The sequence below is a fragment of the Juglans regia genome, chromosome 7, assembly GCF_001411555.2.
Source record: "Juglans regia cultivar Chandler chromosome 7, Walnut 2.0, whole genome shotgun sequence".
Lineage (NCBI taxonomy): Eukaryota > Viridiplantae > Streptophyta > Magnoliopsida > Fagales > Juglandaceae > Juglans > Juglans regia.
In genome coordinates, this window is record NC_049907.1 from 47,249,612 (window position 1) to 47,272,041 (window position 22,430).

At 34.6% G+C, this 22,430-nt stretch overlaps 3 protein-coding genes across 8 annotated transcripts; all 3 read right to left on the reverse strand.

Annotated features, from left to right (window-relative positions):
• Positions 1-983: 983 nt before the first annotated feature.
• On the reverse strand, positions 984-6,318 carry LOC109008255 (magnesium transporter MRS2-10-like). Of its 6 annotated transcripts, none has more exons than XM_035692223.1 (7): positions 6,217-6,318; positions 6,009-6,028; positions 4,631-5,262; positions 3,401-3,529; positions 2,495-2,827; positions 2,279-2,326; positions 984-1,741 (listed from the first exon to the last, which is right to left on the reverse strand). In XM_035692223.1, the coding sequence occupies exons 3-7, from the start codon at positions 5,222-5,224 to the stop codon at positions 1,511-1,513; spliced, it is 1,335 nt and encodes a 444-aa protein (XP_035548116.1). In that variant the 5' UTR covers positions 5,225-5,262; positions 6,009-6,028; positions 6,217-6,318; the 3' UTR covers positions 984-1,510. The 6 variants fall into 6 exon arrangements, with proteins under 6 accessions (XP_035548116.1, XP_018843821.1, XP_018843820.1 ...); XM_018988276.2 differs by having other exon boundaries at positions 5,996-6,028; XM_018988275.2 differs by lacking the exon at positions 6,009-6,028 and adding an exon at positions 6,029-6,095.
• Positions 6,319-6,921: 603 nt separating this feature from the next.
• LOC109008257 (chaperone protein dnaJ 8, chloroplastic) lies at positions 6,922-8,155 on the reverse strand. The gene is made up of 3 exons (XM_018988279.2): positions 7,644-8,155; positions 7,381-7,449; positions 6,922-7,253 (listed from the first exon to the last, which is right to left on the reverse strand). Exons 1-3 carry the CDS (start codon positions 7,878-7,880, stop codon positions 7,077-7,079), a joined length of 483 nt encoding a protein of 160 aa, XP_018843824.1. The 5' UTR covers positions 7,881-8,155; the 3' UTR covers positions 6,922-7,076.
• Positions 8,156-9,871: 1,716 nt separating this feature from the next.
• On the reverse strand, positions 9,872-21,361 carry LOC109008256 (probable protein phosphatase 2C 60). The gene is made up of 11 exons (XM_018988277.2): positions 21,177-21,361; positions 18,948-19,069; positions 17,837-17,900; positions 16,970-17,078; positions 16,303-16,456; positions 14,713-14,838; positions 13,720-13,843; positions 13,539-13,615; positions 12,700-12,752; positions 10,637-10,691; positions 9,872-10,556 (listed from the first exon to the last, which is right to left on the reverse strand). Exons 1-11 carry the CDS (start codon positions 21,280-21,282, stop codon positions 10,341-10,343), a joined length of 1,206 nt encoding a protein of 401 aa, XP_018843822.2. The 5' UTR covers positions 21,283-21,361; the 3' UTR covers positions 9,872-10,340.
• Between the last annotated feature and the right edge of the window lie 1,069 nt (positions 21,362-22,430).

Sequence of the window (22,430 nt, forward strand, 5' to 3'; positions counted from 1 at the left end):
TAGGATATTGTGCTTCGAATTTAAATAAATTAATGCCCAGAAACATTTCCATATTTTTCCAAAAAAATATTTCTTCAATTGTTGTTAAGACAGATTATTTTCTTTTTCTTTCGGGCTAGAGAGAGAGAGAGAGAGAGATCCGTAAAGAAGATGATTTGTGAGGAATAACCTACATGCAATTCTATTAGTCCGGTTCCTAGCGCCTATTGATGGTATCCAATATATTTCACCGACCAGTTTTATAGAAAATATACTTACAACCGTGAATTGCGTAATCGCCGCGTAATCACTTTGAAAAAAATGAATAAAACATGGGACCCACATGAAAAAAATTAATTTTTTAATAGTGAACCCCACTCTTTTTCAAAGCGATTACGCGACGGTTACGCACTTCACGGTTGTACGTAGAATTACTCCTAATTATATATATATATATATATATGGTAAACAAAATAAAAAACAAGAAAAAATAATACATTAGTAGATCAATGATTTGTAAATAAAATTATTCTATTCTTAAGTCCACTTAAATAAGTAATATAAAATGTAATTTATAAGATTTAAATTTTAAAATTATCTTCCAAATCAAATTATTTCATGTAAATATTTTATTAGTTGTCTTGTAAACATCGAATTTTTCGTGTAAAAAACAAATAAATAAGTTTTGGGGATGTTCGTAACTTATCATATAGCCCGAGTTTCATTTATTTGTCACATCCACCAAATCAAGAAGGAAAAACATCTTCCCAATACACTCGTTAACATCGAGTCCAGGAGAACCTCTTCGCAGCACCCTTTACCATCGCTGGATTATTATCAATACTAACTTCCTTCAAGTCTGTTGTAACCAGACGGAGTTTGTACAATACATTCCAAAATAAAATTAGATGTATTAAAATCAAGAGTCATAAAGAAATTTTGACTTTACCCAGCAGTTCTAAAAATCGACACATCATACTGCCCCATTTATTTCCATATGTGAGTGTTACTAAGCACGCTGCACATCACATTACCAAAGAACATAAAACATGTCTATTAAGAAAGTATATAGAGGCAGACCTTTTCCACTACAAAAGTGGGGGAACTGAGAGCGCATACAGGATCTTCTAGTGCAGACCAGCTTTTAAGGGTCTGGAGAAGCATTGAGATATCGTGGATTATAGGTTGAATTCTTCAATATTCAGAAAGCAGAGGCCGCTGCCATCCACGGGTGACTCGGCTTGGAGAACAATCTTCTCAAATCTACTATCCACTGCTACTTCTCTATCCCAATTATAATCATGGTGGAGCCCCGCCCTTCTAATACACATTTGATGGATAGGGACGTTCCTTGCCTTAATATACAATTAACGGACATTCTAACAAAAATTCTTACAATTGAACCTATATTGACTCAAAAGAATTGCTCTAAAATCGAGCCAATATCTACTATAATAACTTCTAGAGTACAAAGGTAAAACACTAATGACTTCCTCCTCTGTACTTTCCTAGTTGCTGTCTCGTGTCAAATTTACAGTTGCATTAGCCTTCTGTGCTTGAAGAACCACACGAATGCGCTGAATATCACAAGCCCAATAATTCCTGTGATTACAAGTACCCACTTAAATGCACTAGTGTCATCGAATAAGGATATTGAAAAATTCATGCCAAAGATCCCTGCCACCACCCCAAAGATCGCAACAACAAATGTAGCAGTTGTGAGTAGCAGCTCAAATTGGATCAGCTGATTCCGAACGTTATCCTGCATGCATAAACCTCGTATCAATTTCCGTTTTTAAATGCTTGTTTTAGTATAAATGATGTCATTGGGGTTGAAGACTCAGACAATGGCCTCATCATAAATCTTCAAAATAATTCTGCGTGGTCTGTTTGTTGCGACTAGTATGGTTTTTGGCTTTCCCTAATCTCATTATCACCTTGAATTTTCTATTGGCTTCTAGATATATGTTTGTATTTTATTTTTAGGGGGTACTAAAAGCTATTGATAGAGATCATTTACTGTAATGGAATTATTGGGTTGAAATGATATCATCACCCTTGATGGAGGTCAACCAAAACATTTTCAACAGATAATAAGATTGTTATGAAATTTTCTAAGAGGATGCCTCCTGGTATGCTTATGAGTGGTGATCGTTCAATGTGGCATTGGAACCTTTTGACATAAAGATGAATGCCACTAGGGTATCCTGTGATGTTCTTTCTGTTTGGATTGAGTGCTTGGATTTTAGTACACGCTTCTATACCAAGAAAGGGGAAATTAAAAGGAAAAAAAAAGTACCAGCTGAATATTGATGAAATCTTCTGTGTCATCGATGTACTCCTTCAACTGAAACAAGTTTAAGAAAATGATTTTTAGTCGCTTAATCCTACACAAGAAAATGGAATTAAAAATACTATTTTTTTTATTAGTAAACAAGAATTTTATTGATGAGATAAATAGGCATAGCCCAAGAACAAGAAGTAAAAATAGTAACATAATGTATGCTGTAAATACCGAGGTCAACTTGTTTAGGGTGCTATCAATGACAACAAAATATGCTTCCAACAACATCTCAAGCTCTTCTATACTTTCTGTGGCACTCTCAGAACTCCTCATGCTCTCGTGTCTGCTCCTTACAATGCTCAAGCTTTTCTCAAGTTTCCGGGATTCACAGGGTGAAGAAAAAGGAGAAACAGGAGCAGAAACAGATGTACAATCTGTTGATCTGTATCCCATCAATGACAGATCACCACAAAATGATGTTTCCATCCTTTTTTTCTTCTCCGTAAGATACATTTCAGCCATATCTCCATCATCATCCATGAGTTGCTCTATTTCATCTCTAACCTAGTAGATGCAACTAAAAAATGAGAGCAGTAGGAAAGGGGAAACAAAAAAAAAAAGGAAAAAGATACTGTTTGCAAAATTTTATTTGGATAAAAAAAAAAATGAATAACATGAAAGATATAGGGCTGTCAATAGGTGTGGTCAGGATATGGTCACTAAACTGATCAAAAGTTGATTAGTATCAAATAAAACTGTTCAAGTTCAAATATGGTACTTCTTAAGATTTGGTCGTTATCAGATTGAAGATAAACTTGGATATTTGATTGGATTAAGATCTGATTCTTATTATAATACAAAGTAGAGAAACATATATATATATATATATACACACACACATCGATAAATTGTTTTAAAGATAAATTCGTCTTCTTAACAAAGAATGAATAAACATGACAGATATATTACAGAAATACATACTCGAATTAGATGTGCTTTTCTGTACTTCTATTTGAATTTGATTTTGATTTCATCTTTCTATAAATCTGTGTTTTAGGTTCTTAGGTTTCAAATTTTTAGTGTGATCCTGCCAGACATGTACCAAACCCATCAACAGCCCTAGCAACTATACAGTACCTTCTGCACTCTTCGAGTCAACGCAACAAGCCTGCTTTTCAATCTACGCGCTCGTTCCAAATTGAGTGTACTGATCTTTGATGTAAGTTCATCTAGTAATGGATATGCTTCAATTTCTAATTCTGCTGCCTTTGGAAAATTCAAATATCAAATGAGTTATGAGATATTCATGTTAACAGTTGATACACATGCTCCAAACCAATAAATACATGATGAAACAAGCTAATGTGACCTTCACATTAACAAAGAGCACAAGCAGTCCCACAGAGAGAGGGGAGGGGAGGGGGGTGGGGGGTGATAGATCACAGAAAGACCCATAAGAGCTCTGATTTCCCCTACAGATTTGAAGATAGATTTGGCATTGTGAAAGAGAAGAGTCAAAACCTAAACAGGATCTGAACAATTCTGCACAAAGTAAATACTGTTTGAACACAAGTATCACCATCAAAACTTCAAAGGGACCTTACAAAATGCACAAACACAAATGGACCTTCACCAAATCCATTAATCATTAGAATCTAGTGTACAAAAATCTTCAAACTGCTGCTTATAAGTTAAGGATGAAATAGAGAAATTATTATCCATATATCCTTTTGGTCCTTTTTCAATTTTTTTCATGGCACGATTTAAACCCATGTTTCTTTTTCTTTTTCTTTTTCTTTTTCTTTTTTTCCCCTACCAACCAAGACACCAGTGCACATAATGTTGCCTCTGGCGAACTACTTTTCCTTCTAACTTTTATTTTCCATGAGAAATGTTAGCTCTCAACTCCTTCAGGCTGCTAAAAATAAATCTCTATGTCCTGTATTTATAGTCTCCAGCCCCTCTCATATTCAGAGAACCAAATTCTTTTTGTTTCACATGAATGCTTAAAGGCCCAGTCCATACCCATAATTTTTTGTGTCATCTCTCCCATATGTGGGCAAAACTGAAGACAGGAACAAGAACCAAACTCAGCAGATTGAAGTCCAGGAAAGGGATGACTTGCACTTCTACAGTTTGTTTAATAGTCAATGTAGCCTGCCAATCCCATGAACAGGTATAGAAAGGATATATGACTTGGGTCAATATTTTCAGAAAATAAGTCTTTTACTAACGGTAGAAAGCACTCATCTTGGCCAAAAGTTTAAACACCCCTCATATAACTCTAACAAATGCACTGACAAACGAGGGAGAGAGCAAAGACAAACAATGAGTGAATTGTACATTTAGAGTTGTTCCTGTACGCACCTGAGAATCAAGAAATGTACAAGCAGCCTCCAAGGCAACTTCAAGGGCCCTAAACTCAAACGGCAAATAGTCTGGTGATGGGCTCCCAAACACAACATTTTCCAAATTTCTAGTTCCCCTCCTTTGGTTCAAGTCAGTAGCATCAGACTGCCAGACCTCACTCGCAGCATTTGTTGTCAATCGACGTTGTAGCTCCACCACATAATGCAATACAGAACTATCTAGGGAATTTAATAAAAGAACCTCATCGGCAGTGATAATACAACGAATTTGCTCCAAGTTTACAACAATAGCCTTCTCCCTACCCAGGATCGTTGAGGGATAAACAAATAAGGGATCAAGCAGTCGCAGATCACGGGCAGGAAGATCACAACGCCGCATCATAGTGAATTTGTCAACCTCAATGACTTGGGAATTCCCAGATGCATCAACACGAATCCAAGATCGCAGGCCTTGGCCCCTCTTCTTCAGCCCCAAAACATCCATACCCTGAAAAGGTTGCCGCCCACTGGCTGGAGATCGATAAGCTGCATCCCTAAGGTTTATAGCTGAATGAGGTTTCGGAGGGAGCAGGTGTTCTTTAAGATCCGCCATTAACAATGATTTTTTAACCACCACAACTTCTTAAACAACTGAAAAATCAAATGCACCAATTGTTTTAATGGTACAGTTACAATTACGAGTTGCAAAGATGAGATTTAAAATCATATCAATAAGGCACTTGCTTGTCTTGAAGAAACCTTACCCGTGATATGTAATGATGCAACTCATTCACTGTAAGCACTTTGTATTTTGGTTTTCAGTATATGTAATCGTGTAGTGGATTATCTAAGAAATATGTGTTTTTTATAAGTAATAAGTTGAAAGATGTTGAATGGTACGCAAAAATCAAACCTTCAAAAAGACTATGCCTATAACTTGGACTGGCTAAACAAGATGCCTTAATCCTCTTGAATATTGGCTGTGATACATAAGACAAAAAAAATGAGCATAGCAACACGATTGTGCATGCTTATGAATATCATGGCTCGTGTAAACTGAAATCGTCCAAAAATTGAGACCCATAAAAACTAAAACTCCATTTGGCTAGGCACAACACAGAATTCGACTTCTTCAACTAACTTAGAAGGTAGCGCATTCTAATAGAGCTAAAACAACATGATACGTCATATTTATTCATTCTTTCACTCGATCTATCCGCATACAAAAGGAGGAAGGACGAGTATCTTTCTTCATGATTTGAAGAAGAACTTCAAACACTCGAGCAGCGTGTACAGGCACGCGCGACCATGTATATTAGATGTATATGCTTTTACGTAAATTAAATCGATTATTAAAAAGATTAAAAACAAAGAAGAATCATACTCAAGCTGTGTACCAGGAAATAACGGTAACTACCTGCAACAAAGAAATTAGGGCGTTATTCCCGGACAGATGATCTGGTATCTTGGTTGAACGACTGTCGCTGATCGTACAGATCGGTCATGCGAAAACGTAAAGATAAAATACGAAGAGAAAAGAAAAGATCATATGAAAATGTAAATGTAAACAAAAATTCGGGAAAAAATAAGAGCCTTTAGATTTACCAGAAAGAGAACCCTCGCTGAGGAAGAGCGACCATGATAAAAAGAAAGAAGTATAATTTAATGAAATTTGGGCGTGCTCGAAGCAATAGAATTCGGAGCTGGAATCTGGAGAATAAAACAAACTAATACGGTGGTTTGATAAGTTATAATCGTTGTAAATGTGCATAATTATTTTTAAAAAATAGATAAATTTAAAATATATATAAAAATAATAATATCAAATACAATTATAAATTATGGATGCTTCGGATAATCCTTTTAAAAAAAAATAAAATTTATTATTAAAATTTTAATTTTTTTTATATAAGTTTAATATTAGTCATTTTATTAAAAAAAATATAAGCTTGTACATTCTATAATTATAAATAATATTTTTAAAAAAAATCACTTATTTAAATAATAAATTTCAGGAAATAAATCGGGACTTCGTTTCCTTGTGTTTTGGACTCCGGTACTTTGACCCGAGATACCCAACGGATCCTGACTAATTTGGATCTCTTTCCTTTTTGGTGGGCGAAATACATAATTTATTTTTCTTTTCTTTTTTAATAAATTAAATAACCACCTTATCATTATGAGTTCCAAGGATATACGGGAAGAAAGAAAAATAATTACGCAAATATAAATATAATGAGTGATATAATATATTTTAAATAATTAGAATTAAAATGGCCTAAAATATATCACGTTAATAAACTATGAAAATTATATGTAAGAACTGTCTGCACTTTTTCATTAAATTATTCTGCTTCAACAATTTACAAGGGGAGAGGGAGAAATGAAATTATATACACAAATAAACAGCCATTTTTGGTTGAAAGGCGTCGGTCCAAATCTTATATGATTATTAATTACAACTTTCAAATATAAGGATTAATGTGAGACGAGTAGTCACGAATTCCTGCTCCTTCCCATCCCATCCACTCCTCCCACAACTCCCAATCAGGATCGTTCATTCCTCTCATCGACTCGTCCATATCGTCATCGTACGACTCAGACAACGCCATCGATTCCCCTCTCAATTTACTCATCACAGTCTGCATATAAATTATTACACACAAAAATTAATCAAAATCACAGCTCGCTACGAATCAACAATTCCAGGCTCAGAAAAAGAAAACATAAAAGATTCAGTTGAATCCAGAGGATAGGATTAGTACGTACATCGTAAGCTTCATTGATTTGGTGGAACTGCACACCACAATTGCTTCCTCTGCATACATCTGGATGATACTGAAATATGAGGTTAAATCAATCAGAATTACATCTGGAAGAAGACCTTAAATTAATAACCATAATCAGAAAACTCAACATGGCTAAGAAACCATATCTAAAAACATAGAATTATAGAACTTCAAGTTCAAAGAAAACCAATAATATCCAGAAAAGGAAGAATCGGATGAACAAAGTTTTCCTAAAAATAAAACCTGCAAAGCAAGCTGTCTGAAAGCCTTCTTGATCTCAGATTCAGAGGCACTGGGTTGGATCCTCAGAGTCTTATAGGGGTCCATCACAGAAGAAGATGAAGATGAAGAAGAAGCAGAAGAAAACATAACCCTATTCACCATCTTCTTCTTCCTCCTCTGCCCATTTCCGAGCTGAAACCAAGAAGAAGAAGACGACCCATTACCACCAATAAATCCAGTCGCAGCAGCTGCAGCCATTGATGTAAAAACTCAATACCACCCGTTCAAAGCTCCGGCTTTAAATAAAGCAAGAAAACGTTGACTTCGAAATACAAAAGGAATTCAAAAGGTTCTTGCTTGAAGACGATCCAATGGACAAGGCAACCCTATTCGGAATAAATATATATAGAGGCCTGGCCTCGAGGGAGGCGGGTTTGAACTAAAACTAAAAAGTTTTCTTGAGGAGTGAAAGATGTTGATGAGAGAATATAATAATAATAATGGATAGAAGAAGTTTTCAAACAGGGAATCTTATCAATCTCACGTAGAATTGTTAAATTTACAGTGGGCAAAATCCTCGAGGGTTCTTATCCAATGGGTCAGGTTTGTGGTGCGGACGTTTGTTGTCGCATTTTGTGGAGTGGAGAGAGAGACAGAGAGAATCCGCGTGCTTATCTATTATTTTCCCTTTCTTTAATCGGTCCTAGTCAGCAGATATCAAGACTCTTGTTTTGGGTTTACATATTCTCATTTTCATTTAATTGTTTCTATTTTTTTAGTCCAATAGAAAGAAGTTATTTGGGGATATTGACTGAGTTTTTGGACCTCTTGCATATCTCTATTTTTCAAAATTTTCTTAATAAAGATTATATACGGAATTTATATGATTGTTCATATGATTAAAAAAAGCCTTTACTTAAAATTCAAGAAAATAATTAACCAATTCACCATTCTCTAACGAAAGGTTTGTTTATAGATTGTTAATAAACAATAGATGTTGACATTTGACCCATTGTTTCTGAGGGTAATGTTCTGTGCTTCAACCTGTTGGCAATTGAGCATTTCTGGTCATCGACCAGGAAAAAAATATACATACATGTATGTGTATTTGGGTATCTAACATGCACTAGTCCCCAAAGGAGGGGCATAGATGATAGGAATGGATCGTGCTACTGAGACTGATGATTTAATAGAAGAAGTGGACCGATAAGTGTAAATGTACTTTTTTATTTTTTATTTTTCTCTTTTATTTTATAATAATGATACCTGCACAACATATTTTTATAAAATAAAGATATTTTAATAAAATGATGTTAATTTTACAAATTAATTTACAAAAATAACTTTTATTTTAAAATATTATTGTGTAAAATATTGTGAAATGTGATTTATGTTTATCATTTTTCTATTGGATAACATCGGGTTTCTCGAAGTAGCTAAAACGGTCATTTTCAAGAGTCTCATGTGTGACTCTAGCATTGGCAGCCAGCAATCTAGCTTTGAACCCTCAATTGTCCTTTAGATTCAGCATCATCATTTTTAAGATATAAAAGAGATACGATACATGTTTTTTTATGCGAAATACACTATCTTTCACTATAAAGAAATTTATGTATGTTTTAATACATAAATCAAAAGCTAAAACAAATTAGCTTAGAATACATTCTAAGAAAATAAAACTTCCATTGAAGAGAAGCAAATGAATTATTTTCTTGCACATTCAAAGGATAATAATATAAGTAATTTCCATGGAAGTGCTCAAAGTCTCAATATTTTCTTGCACATTCAAAGTTAACTCTCAAAATTGGATTTGGGTTGGAATTGGAACCATCATAATTGATAAACGTGCCTGTTAAAAGCAATGTGTTCTAATTCCAACGGTTCCAATTCGAAATTAGGCCCAAGGTTTCTTCATGGCCATGTTTACATTACAGTTCTCATCTCATCACAGATTCTTCTATTGATTAAATAACATAAAAGGTTGAAAAAGTAATGTTAGGTAATCTAGTTATACATCAACCTGATTAGAAAATTAGGATTTCCCGTTATTTGTAAATAATGAAATTCGAGTTTCCCCCTTATTTCAAAATTCCAAACTTCAAAGTCATATTTGGACCCCGGGCGTTTTCGGGATGCTTTCATTATTTGTGGGTTTAGTAATTTCAAGTATGCTCTTTTCAATACATTAGCATACATTCCATAGAAAGTTCAAAACCTCTCTCCAATCAGGAGAACTGCAGCACTTGCCAAGTATCAAAGTCACCACACATGCAGCCTGAATTACTCATCTCGATCGTAATAAGACCGGGGAGGCCTAATGAGGCAGAACATTCAATAGATTATAAAACTTTATCGTCGAGATCTGGTTGAAGAAGATGATTCCAGAATACTAGATCTATCGCATCATCCCAATTACAGCGGCAAGACACTTTCGAACTGTAACATTTACGCTGTTTCTTTTAGTAGTATAATAACTGCCCATTGGTGTGCTTGATCCGGGTCAAGTGGTAAAAGGCAAGTCTCTTAAAAATCTAGAGACCCCAGCAACATATACAAGAACTCAAATAGCTGATCCGCTACCTGAAACATCCTAAACATTTACAGCCATGTAGTGAGAATTCACTTTCTCAATGAATTCAATCCAGAATTCTTGGCTATCCAGAGCTTCAACTTGCACGAAAATTTGTAGCCAAGTGTACAGAGTTACTGCTACTTTGATCAAGTCTCCATTGAACTTCTATCAGTCTCAGTCTCAGATGGTTGATCAGATGACGAAGGCTGCTCCCCTGCCATCTGCTTCCCAACAGAAGTATTATCAACAGGCTTTTTGAACTGAACCAAAATCATGGTCATATTGTCACAACCCTCGCCACCGGCCGATGGTGCCAAACACCTGTCAAACACTCTCTCGCAAATGACTGAAAGTTTACTGTCCTGTATGATTTAAAAGAAATCTATGTTACTTCTAACGCAAAGTACTTCAGTAATCTGAGAAGGGGGGGAAAAAAACTCACGGTTTTCAACTGTTCCCGCACATAATCCACTAGTTGCTGGCTTGACAGGCAATCCCTAGTGCAAGAGAGAGACAGACAGGTTTTCATCAAAGAACAGTGAACTAACAGAAAACCAAAATGCTTGCGAAAGTTTGAAGAGTAAATTGTTTTTGGGGGGCTCGGATCAAACCTAATTATGACACAACTAAAACAAGACTATATTTTCCCTAGCCGACATCTGGAAAGATGCTTAGTTACCCTTGCCAAGGCAATGCCACTCCAATTTGCAGTACCCTATCGTTATTAGAGGACGTCGACGCCTCATAGAAGCTTTAAACTTGCACGAGGGCACTTTAAATCCACAAGTTGTTAGTAATCATTGTAAACCACCATCAGAAACCTCCTATTGACTTGAATTTAAGTATGGCGAGTGCTTGAGAAAAAAACAACTATAAATGAAACTAACGTGTATGGGGAACATTGAAAAATGTAGTGCCCAACCATAACTCACCTTAATCTTCCTCTACCTTTGCCAAACATCACAACCCATAACTAAGATTCTAACCAGTCCATTGAATTAATTTTCCCTGTTCCTTCCCCTCTCATACAAGAATTGGACGTATAAGTATAGCTTTAGAAATTACAAGATAAATGAATTACCTTATAGGTTAAAAAAAACTCAATTACAAAAATAATTGAAATTAACTCAGTAAAATTGGACTACTAGAAGTATGAAGAGATTTAGTTGGAATAACACTACAATATACTCACGTAGAAGGTTCAATGGCATATAACTCAAAATTGATTAAAGTACCGGGCTGATTCTTTGCTTGAGTGAGAGACGGGAAAGATAATTCCTAACCTTATCAGTTGGGAAAGTCGGGAGGGATCTCATAAAATTTATTTTTCCCCCTCTATCCCTCTGTCTTATACGCATGTAAAAGACTCAAATGGGAAGTTGACTTGTCAAAACAAAAACTTACATATTCCAGGAAGTCCTTCCATCCATAGCAAAATTGGAAACAAGAATAACAAAAGGCTAATTGAATTTAATAAGAACACACATCATAATTAACCGTATAATAAAATGTTAAAAAAATGGGGAATTAAGGTTATCAAAAACTGATCCCCGAAAATGCAATCCAAGAAACAGAGCTCAACCAAATTAATGAGTTTCAACCATAGTTTTGAATTCAGTTCCGCTTGGACCGGAAACTCTACCTCCTTGTTCCATTTCGCTTCAAATCCCGTTGTTTGTTTTTTATCAGGCTTCAAATTCCAGCTCATTCTGGCCATTACAGCCAGAATTTGCATTACAGTCCAGAATGTGTTCGTGGCAGTTTTGTAATTTTTTGATCCTGGACAGCATTTATGTAAATTTTGAACCTGGCTGGCATTTTGTAATTCTGAATCTGATTGCATTTCTGTAATTAATCTAATGACATTTCTATAATCATGTTTGTTACTTTAAATATGCCCCCTCTTTTTTCTAGATTCCATTCTTTTTAAAATTCTTGTTTGCTGATAAAAAAAAAAAAAACTTTCTTAGATCTCATTTTTTTCATTGCTTCTTTAGTGTGTATCTGAACTCAAAGTTTGTATTTTTTTTTATAATATCACTACCTTTCTTTTTTATGGGTTTCAACATATATTATTTTATAAAATGTCAATCCCGAAACAGTACACCGGAACACACTATTACCAAAATATTCTGTTTTAGTACCTAAAAACTAGAATGGTGACCGGAACAAAATTTAAAACTTTGGTTTCAACATCCAACGCTCCATTGCATTGGATGTGCCTCTTAAAACTTTTAAGAGCTACCAAGAAAAGTAGTAAGGCAGTGCCAGACACCTAAGGCTTAATCCTCCGACACAGACCATCTACATCTTCACCAGATACACAAACTTTTGGATTCAAAAACCAGAGTTCCAAAAAAACACTTTTTAGGTATTATTCTCAACGCATTAGAGTAAATTTCAGAAGGGACAGCATATTTTGAAAGAAGAGCCACATAAGTGTAACTGAATCCAAGTTCTAAAATGTAAAGTCAATTATATAAACTAATGTAGAAACAAACTTACCAAATCCCATCACAAGCTAGAACAAGAAACTCATCATCATCACAAAGCTCAACCTATTTCATGGAGAAACAAAGATATCAAATTAGAGCTTGGAAAGAATCTCTTCAAGTGACAATACTTATCACCAGTAATGGTGTTGCAAAACTAGATAGCAAGCAATAAGCAGCCTGATGTTACTTATTTAATGAGTAATGAGCAGCACAATAGTCTCAAAGTAACTTTATCTTATTCAAAAAATAAATTCTTAAAGAGACAGGAATCCAACAATTTTTTCAAAGCAACGGAAGATACAAAATAAAATAATATATGCATCCATGTGTTATGGGAAGATATATTCAGACAAGTAGAGCTAGCCTGGGTTATGCCGACCATTGTGGTTGAGCTTCTAGCCAGTTGGACAAATCTAGGCGGTATTCCACAAATCACAGCTGTGTGGAAGATGGTTTCTATCTGTATTCTGTGGTGCATATGGCAGGAGCGTAATGACCGGATGTTTGAAGACAAGGAGCGCTCATTGGAAGAGCTTAGACTACTTTTTGTTAGAACCTTATTTTTATGGGTCAAAGCTGTTGATTTCAACGGCCTTGATTTTCATGATTTTCTTGTTTCTATTTCTCCTTCCTAGATAGGTGTCACCTCTTGTGTACCATATTGTGTACTTGGGCTATGCCTATTCTTTTTAATACAATCGTTTACTTATAAAAAAAATAAGTAACTACATTCAATCATGAAAATTAAAAAGAATGAACATACTGCATGGTGGTATAAAAGCAACATACAAAAAGAAAAATAAACACGAAAGTGCACAGTAGAAATGTAGTAGTCAATATGATACATACAGTGGTTATGTCTGGAAAGGCAGTGATAATCTGCTTTTCAGCTGGCATATGTTTGTTCTGCTTGAATTCCACATCTCCTGCAACCATCACAATTGTGAACACAAGAAATGGTACAAGAGATTAAAATCTTACCATTTTATCCTTTAAAATTGGGATTAAGATTTAAGAAAGCTTAAGGTACCTATGGCTCTTGCCAAGTTCAAACTTCCATTGACCCGACCATATTGGATAAAACCACCAGCTTTCAGAATCCTATCCTTCTCGATCTCAAGGTCAGGTTTGTGATCTTTAGACAAATTATATGCCTGCACATGAAAGCTTTGATAGAGCATCGTACAAGCACATCTTGATAAAGATTATACAATTCTAGGTACCCTGGATTCCCTAGCACACCGAAAAAAGAAAACTCCTTTTGAATGATAATTAACCCCACATTATATGGGCTTACACAAAATTTAAGCAGAGAGTTAACTAGGGCAAGGAACAAGCATTGAGATGTCAGATTCACCTGAACCTTCAAAAGTTATGGACACGAGGGCACAGAAAAATCATGTGTCCTGTTTTCCTTCAATACCCTGGCCAAGCATTGAGGTTCCATGCGCATGTGCATGCGGCACCAATTGGAAAGGGTTCCAGAATCCCGTAGGACCTCAACCCACAATTGTCTTGTATGGATATGCAGGAAGGAATGCACCCAGCCCAAGCATTGAGGTTGTTTGTTCACAATAAGGGATTCCATGTGTGTGTAATTGTCTACAAAGATGCATGTAACAAAACTTCACAAAATAAAATTTCCTCCCGCTGGCAGACATTCTCTGATGGGTGTCTGATACATATCTCACATCACCTCCATGTCATACATGCCATACTTCATTCACTTTGAAGTTTCCATTCAATTAAGCTTTACCATCCATTCAATAATATATCAAGTAAACATTTCAAAAGAATGCACATAGATAATGCCCATTAACATATAAGGACAGCCACTAGAATATCTTAGCATTTCAATAATGGAATCAAAAGACCAATAAGAAGTAAGCACAGATTGGCCATGCATGTCATGCGACAATCCTCACCATTTCAGATCAAAAATTGAAGAAGAGCGTAAAAGTGTTTTATTACAAAATTCAGCAGAAAAGTGCTTTAAAACTTCTCAAAAAGAAGGGACCAATACCTGACCCTTCTTGGATATTACACAACGAGAATCACCAGCATTTGCAACAACAAGTTGATTCTTTCGAAAGATCGCCACACAAGCTGTGCTTCCACAATTTGGTCCGTCAAAGTCGGAGTGAGGCCCCTAGTTTGCAACAAAAACACACTTCATAGATTAAATTTCAGTTCCATAAATTTTCTAAAGAATGAGTTTTGCCATGTTGAAGCTTTATCTTTTACAATCCTACACTTATTTCAGATAATGAGCCTTTACGACATTGTTGCGTATGTTGTGAGCCAGAGGGTGGGGGGCAGACTTCATCAAAGCATCCATTCCTGCTAGATCTTCATGTCTGATAATGTCCCTTTTTTCTCTGAACCTCTATCATCTCTTGCCCCTTTTTTCTTTTTCAAAAGAAAAAATCCAAAGCAATAGTGGATAAAGGGATCATAGGAAGAGAAGATAACTCTTCCAATAATCTTCGGACTTAAGCCCAAAAGCGCTTCACTCTCACACAAGCAACTATGTCTTTTCAACCAAAGGCTCTATCTAATCATTGCAAACATTAGCATGGATATTCGATACTTCATCCCGATATCCCATTAAATGAATGTTTCAAATTTCCTCCAACTACCATTGGAATACACTCACGAAGATTTTTATAACTATATATCTTTCTTTGGCCTCACTTATTCAAGTAGCCTTGTTTATATACACCAGCAATTAAGTGCTTGTTGCTTGTCGTTCTGAGTGAACAGGATCGGGCTGTAAAAGCTTGTGCATGAAATAACTATTAGACAGCACTCAACTTGAGATGATCACCATTGAGCTATCGCCTAAGCCGATCAGTACTGGACTATCAAAACATGATTGAAAAACCTAATTCAGTAACCATCGAGGATCTTACAAACATGTCAAAACCATTATTTTTTTTTTGACAAATGCAATATTCTATGACAAAAAATTAAATGCATTTACAACTTCTACCAGCAACTTCACAACTCCGAAATGTTTTAGATGCTGCAGTAATAGTCTTCTGTATGTTTCTAATTGAGTTATGCTTTCCAGCTTGGCATTCTGTTATCTTCATTCAGATTCATATTCCTTGCAAGTTCCAAAATGCTACACCTAATCGTATCAAGCTAAAAACCTCCATTTTCAGAAAAATAACCTATTTTCAGGGTTAGAAATAGATTTGCATAATGGTTCACAAATATAACAGTTCTTTTATACGACAAACTGTGCAACAAACTTTAAATGACTTGTGATGAAAGAAGATATGCTCACAGTTCGAAGTTTCACCCAGACTATATCATAAATAAATTGCAAAGATGTTTCAAGAAAAATAAAAAAGGAATTTGGGAAAACATGTAAAGTTTAATTCATTAGCAGGTCTAATAGCCTGCGTCAAATTTAAACATAGTTATGGACATTAAATCACGAAATTCCATGTAGATGTCCCATCAAAATATTTCTCATAAGCATATGTGATGACGGTGATCAGTATAGAAAAAAGGCACAATTACTGTGCCAGTGCTACGTTTTTAAAATTACTACATGAAATAAAAGAACAAAAAAGGCTAAAAACCATTCTGCTGTTATTATTACCTCCTCTGACAGCCAATTATCATTATGGTTATTGACTTCACCACCCCTAGGAGACCATATCAACCCTTCTATCATACCAGAGAACTTTTCCATTTTATCTCCAAGTATCGCTAATTCTCTCCATCCTCTTTGCCCACACATCATCTCATCCATTCTGCACCAACCCACAGCATGGAAATAAAATAGTGAGCAAGTATTCGATAGAGAAACCCGTCTAAATCACCAATTAAACCATGAAATGGGACATTACCATGCCACCCGAGACCTATATACTGTCCCTTCCCTCATATTTAATTTGTCCAATTTCCTATTAAGGATGCTACTTAATATTTTATACTCTCAGAAGTATAAGCCAAAAATAAAAAAAATTCCACAACAACGCTAAGCACAAATGGAAGAAATCATATAACAATGGCTTGTAACGATATATGTATAGGCAGTTAGGCCATTGAAATGATGCGGCAATAAAGGCAGCTGGTATAACAAACAGCTTTGTTACAAATTCCTGAGATATTCATAACATCCTACTGACAGGTAAAAGACACTTTCCAGCTAGCCTGTGGTTGATTTATGATTCTGTAAAGGCATCCCCACTGATTTATTTATAGCAGAGGCATCCACTGATAACAATGAAGTGATATGATTAAGAATGAAAAAATAAAGTTACCTTAGAAATGCTTTCTGTACTGCAGTACCTAAATCTCCAGTTGCATATGCGTCATGCTTGACCACCTGTTGGTGAAGATACTTGGCACAGAACTTAGCAACTACTTTACCTGAAAATGCATGGACTTCATTAAGCACAACTGATGCAGCCAATGAAAACAAAGCTCAGTTTCTGTAATTTATATGGTGAACTAACTAGAGCATGTGTGGATAATGAAAATCTTGAGAATACTTTTAAAAAAAAAATCGAGATGTGTTTTTCAATGGGTTTGGTGAAAATGTATAGGAAAATCGAGAAAAGGTTTACTTATCAATAAAATTTGTTTACTTATCAAAAAATATAAAAATTGAGAAGAGGTTAAAATAAAAAAATTTTGAAATATATTTATATCAGGGTTTGCGAAAGTGGGCAGGCACATTTGAAAACTTGTTTGGAGAAAATTCATGAGGATTTTGTTGTTTGGGTTTTTGAGAAAATTATTTTAGTTGTGTTTTTCCCAGAACCTAAGGAAATGATCAGATGAGTTCTTTTTTGAGAGAGATTTTTTTGGCACTTAAAATACGTTTGGACTAAAGTTGAAAAATTTTCTTTTTAAAAAAGGGTGTATGTACAGCAACATCTATGTAATTTCAGCAATTCTTATGAATTAAAAGTATCCTGCTAATTAATCCAAGTCATGTTAACATGAAAAGGATCAACTGACTAATAAAATCTTGTAAACCAAGTCATAAAATTTAACTTTAGAAGATGCAAATGGCAACCAAGAGTGAAAAGTATTTTCAGTACAAAAACAAACTATAGTTAAAAGAAGTTTTTGATGGAGAAGGAATATAAAACAAATGAAACTTATTAAATTCAAATGCTGACCTCCATGGCCATCATAAACACCAAAAAAAGACGTGGAACTGTCCAAATCTGGATAAGCTGCATGCTATAAAAAACAATTTAAATTTAGCAAATAATCGAGAAGATAGAACAATCCCTGGAAAATCGTTACGAGTCCATCAGATAGACCAAATAAAAAGACAACCATATCATCTCTAATCCACATGGCAAAGACACCATCTGAAGAGAAACCCTAACCCTGTCAAATACTTGACTGTCCTCTGAACAATTGGACATTTGTTAGATATAAAGAAAGCAGTTTTTTTTCAAACATTAGATATTCAAAACTTCAAAATTTTTTGTGCTACACTGCTACTTCAGACAATTATACAGCCCGTTTTGGCAAGTACAGAACTGTTTATTTTATTTACTCCCAGGGTCAATTAGACTTGAGCTTAAAACCTGTGCCAACTCCAACTCACCTTCTTGCAAACAAGGACAAAGAACATATTTGTAATTGTGGTTCACCAAATCATATAAATCAACATAGAAGGACAAGCACATTTATGTCCGCAACTCCAAGTAGAATACCTCTAGCCCATCTTAACTGGAAACCTCCCAAAGGATAGCACCACTGATTGTACAAAATTACAATTTTTAAGGATCTTCAATGTTTGTTCCTCCGGATGGATTAACATAAATACAATGCCAATAGATGCCAAACTAGTTACTATTCTATACAAGTTCTCTTTTTTATTTATATGCAGTTTTATCCTGTACAGGCAATTATTTCTTTTTTGGCTCGGTTGCTGCCTTGCACTAATTAAGATTTTTTTTTTATCAAAACACCAGTAATATATATATATATATATATATATGCAAATATTTATTTCGGATCATTTCTCAATCCTGGTAATAGAAAGTGCATGTCAAGAAAATATTAGATAGCTTGTCATACGAGTGGGATGAGAGTGGGTTGGTGTGATATTTCTTAGCTCAACTCTTGTCCAAAAACAAAAAACTCTAATGCTAATACCATGTAAAGAAGCATTAGCCATGATGATTGGACGAGGACAGAATTTTACAAGGATATACAGTGCACACAGGTTAAACCAAAACAAATAGAAATGACAAGAATACAAAGACTACTCACAGCATCTTCCATGGTAGCACGCCACCCTTGCATTGATGAAAACCCATATCTAAGTCTGTCATTTTCACCATCTTCTGATACCTTTTCAGTCTTGGGGGCACTGAGATATATCCCCATTCCAACTGGAACAATACCATCAATCACCAAACCCATCCCACAACGATTAGGCTCAATGACCGCATTATCAAATTATACATGCAAAAATAAATGTACATTTATATATGCAGAAGCATATAGTTTTGTATACCGATAAAAAAAATAAGCAGAAGAATATAGTTTTGTTTACCGATAAAAAGAATATATGCAGAAGCATATAGATGCATACACACACACATATACGTAAATGCATGCATACTTGCGTGTACACAAGCACTTTACCACTAAGGAGATTTTGGGTTGTCCCTTTCTATCATCAAACCCAGTACTTATCTTGGATTGAATCTTGTGACATGAAATGACAAAAATACGCCTGGATATGCGTGGAAAATTATAATATCATCCTCTGATTAATTATGGATAAACAATTAATATCATACAATTAGTTTTATGCAAACCGACAAGATTTCCCCCTGATAATTTTGGGCAAAAGACTGAGCTACCCTAATAGTGATTGTGAATTTTCAATTCAACAATTAAGTGTTTATTTTGAGGAATGGGTGGGTGTTTTCAGTGGATATGTTTGACTGTCAATGGGTTAGAGTTTCGATTCGGCAAAGGCAGCTGAGTTTTGAGTTTATGTGTGCAGATTTTTGCTTCAGGGGGTGGGTGCTTGTTTGAGTAATCTGTTTGACTTTTGGTGAGGTAAGTGTTTCTACAGCTTAGTGTTCAGAAACTTAGGGTTTGATGACCTATTGTTTAGCTGGTTGGTACCATAGCACGTGATTGTGTGGGAGCAAAAAGGAGTGATGAAGCCTTGATTTTTCCCTGAGGGAGACAACAAAGTTTCATAATAACAAATAATTTAGCTTCAACAATCAGTCATTTAGTCTACTTGCCTTTCTTTGCACTAAAATTGATCTGGCATCAATGTTCACTCAGTTTGTCAAAAGTTACGTGCATGCTTGCACATAAAGGTTGACACAGATGATTAACTCTTTACCTAGGCCACCACGTCTACATTAGGGCAAAAGCACGAGACCACATGATGGCTTTTGATAAGTAAGATTATAACATGGCATTTTTTATAACCTTTTGAATAAGCAATCGAGAATTTGATTAAGAAAATGCAAAAGGCCTAGCCGAGTACGTAGGAAGTATACATCTTTTTATAAGTAGAACATGACTTTATAATATGCTCATAAAAGATGTTTTGTATCCTGTTAGTTCGCTCTACAAGTAGCATTATATGCAGATTATTTTATTCAATTTCAGGCTTCCTTCATCTTTGTTCATTAAGCTAATTGATGTGTGGGCTACAAAACAGTTTCAGATGATGGGGGACCATGGTCTCCCTTCCCGCTCCACCATTAAGAAGAGTTGGGTTTCGAGATATATGTAAGACAACTACAAATAGGGGAAATAATAACAGTTGGGCGTTTCATTTTCGGCTTTAGTGCCAGAACAGTGCGTTTAGGAGGTGGATGTCAAGAAATGATACTTTGCGGCCCATATTAGGAGCATTTATGTCTCTAAAAATGAATGAGAACTCAACTTGCAGTGTCTTCTATCCAAAATAATGCTGGATTTGAAGGAAGGAACAACTCAGAGCAGAAACTTGGATTTTGTTCGATAGTGTGCTTGAAAAATACACGGTAATTTAGGCAGGTCATTTGTAATTTATCCAAAAAATATAGCAATTACAAATCTGACGATTCTTAGCACGGCGACTCTTCCATGCTGTGTCTCAGGTAAATCGAATTTTCCATAACCAATCACTACACCCTTATCAAGCCACGATTCCAAACCCACATCAAGAAACAAAAATTAAAGGCTCAAACATGCCTCGGACAATAACCCTGACGTGCTTGTCGAGTGAAGTGGGCTAAGTCGGACAACAAATTGGAAAGAAAGTAAAAATTGGAAAGACTTCATTTCCGTTCGATGTTTTCGTTCCTTTTATCGGCAATCAAATATACAGTCTAACCAGAAATTAAAAAACAAAGAAAAAAGAGACTACAATTGAAAATAAAGAAAAAGTAGATACTCGCAAAAGCCTTCGGATAATCTCAACAAAAAAAAATTAAAAACACAAAGAATGAAAGGGTTCTAGGGTTTGCAATACAGACTCACTTGGAAGGCTAATCGGCTGTGCCCGTGCACTGATTTCAGCGAAGCGAGAGAGAGAGAGAGAGAGAGAGGAGAGAACGATATAACAGGCTAAACGGCCTTTGATCATATATCGTTGGGTTGCATCTGCTTCTCTTTACTTTCCTGGGTACACAGGCAATGATTTGTGTACCGAGGTCAAAAGGGGCGTGCCTTTAATCAAATCAATCAATTAAAAAAATCTATTTATCATTTATTTTTTTATTATTCATGATATTAAATAATAAATTTATAAATAAAATATAAAAAATAATTTTTAATAATCTAATAACACATCATAAACTAATGACATGATGATAAAAATTTATCATGAGATAATGACAACATAATAAAAATTAAGATAATAAATAACATTACTCATCAAATAATTACAAACCTAATGACTGCCCGAAACCGATTTTAGACACAACAAAACATATTTGGATAATTAGATAAGATGATAAATAAATAATAATAAAATAATTTTGTTATAAAGAAATTTGTTGTGCAACACACTATTTACAGTGAGACGCGTTATAATTTTCTAAAAAAACAGAAAAAACTGATCATTTTTTAGCATTGTTGACATGGAAACTTTTCACATCACTACATTAGCAATATGCGTGGTGTGTTGAAAAAATGTGTGCTAAATAGATTTTCTATAAAATGGTTGGTAAATAATAATAAAATAGTTCGAGTTAATATATTTTATAAAATTTTAAAAAATAATAGAAAAAATTAAATTAAAATATTATAAAATTAAAATATTTTTATAATATTATTTTTATTTTGAGATTTATAAAAGTTGAATAATTTTTTATATTTTATTTAGAAGTTTTAGAAAATTGTAATGATTAGATAATGATTAGATAAAAAAGTTGAAGATTTGAAATTGAAAAGTATTTATATTTGTAGTGTTTAGATATTGAGATGAGATTAGATTAAATAAGATGAGATAGGAGGATCTTACTATCCAAACAATACCTAAATATCATATGATTAAAACATAATATTTATAAAAAAAAACTAAAGTATTAATATTTTTTGTTCACTAATAAAGAGATTCTATAAAAGTAAATTTATAAACTAATATTATTTTGTATAATACGTTAATTTACTTTACAATAAAAATAATTTTAATCTAACGTTTCACATTAAACCACGTCAATTTGTATGTGTCTACTTTTATGAGATTGGCTAAAGCATTTTATTTTTTCACTAATAATTAATGAATATCTA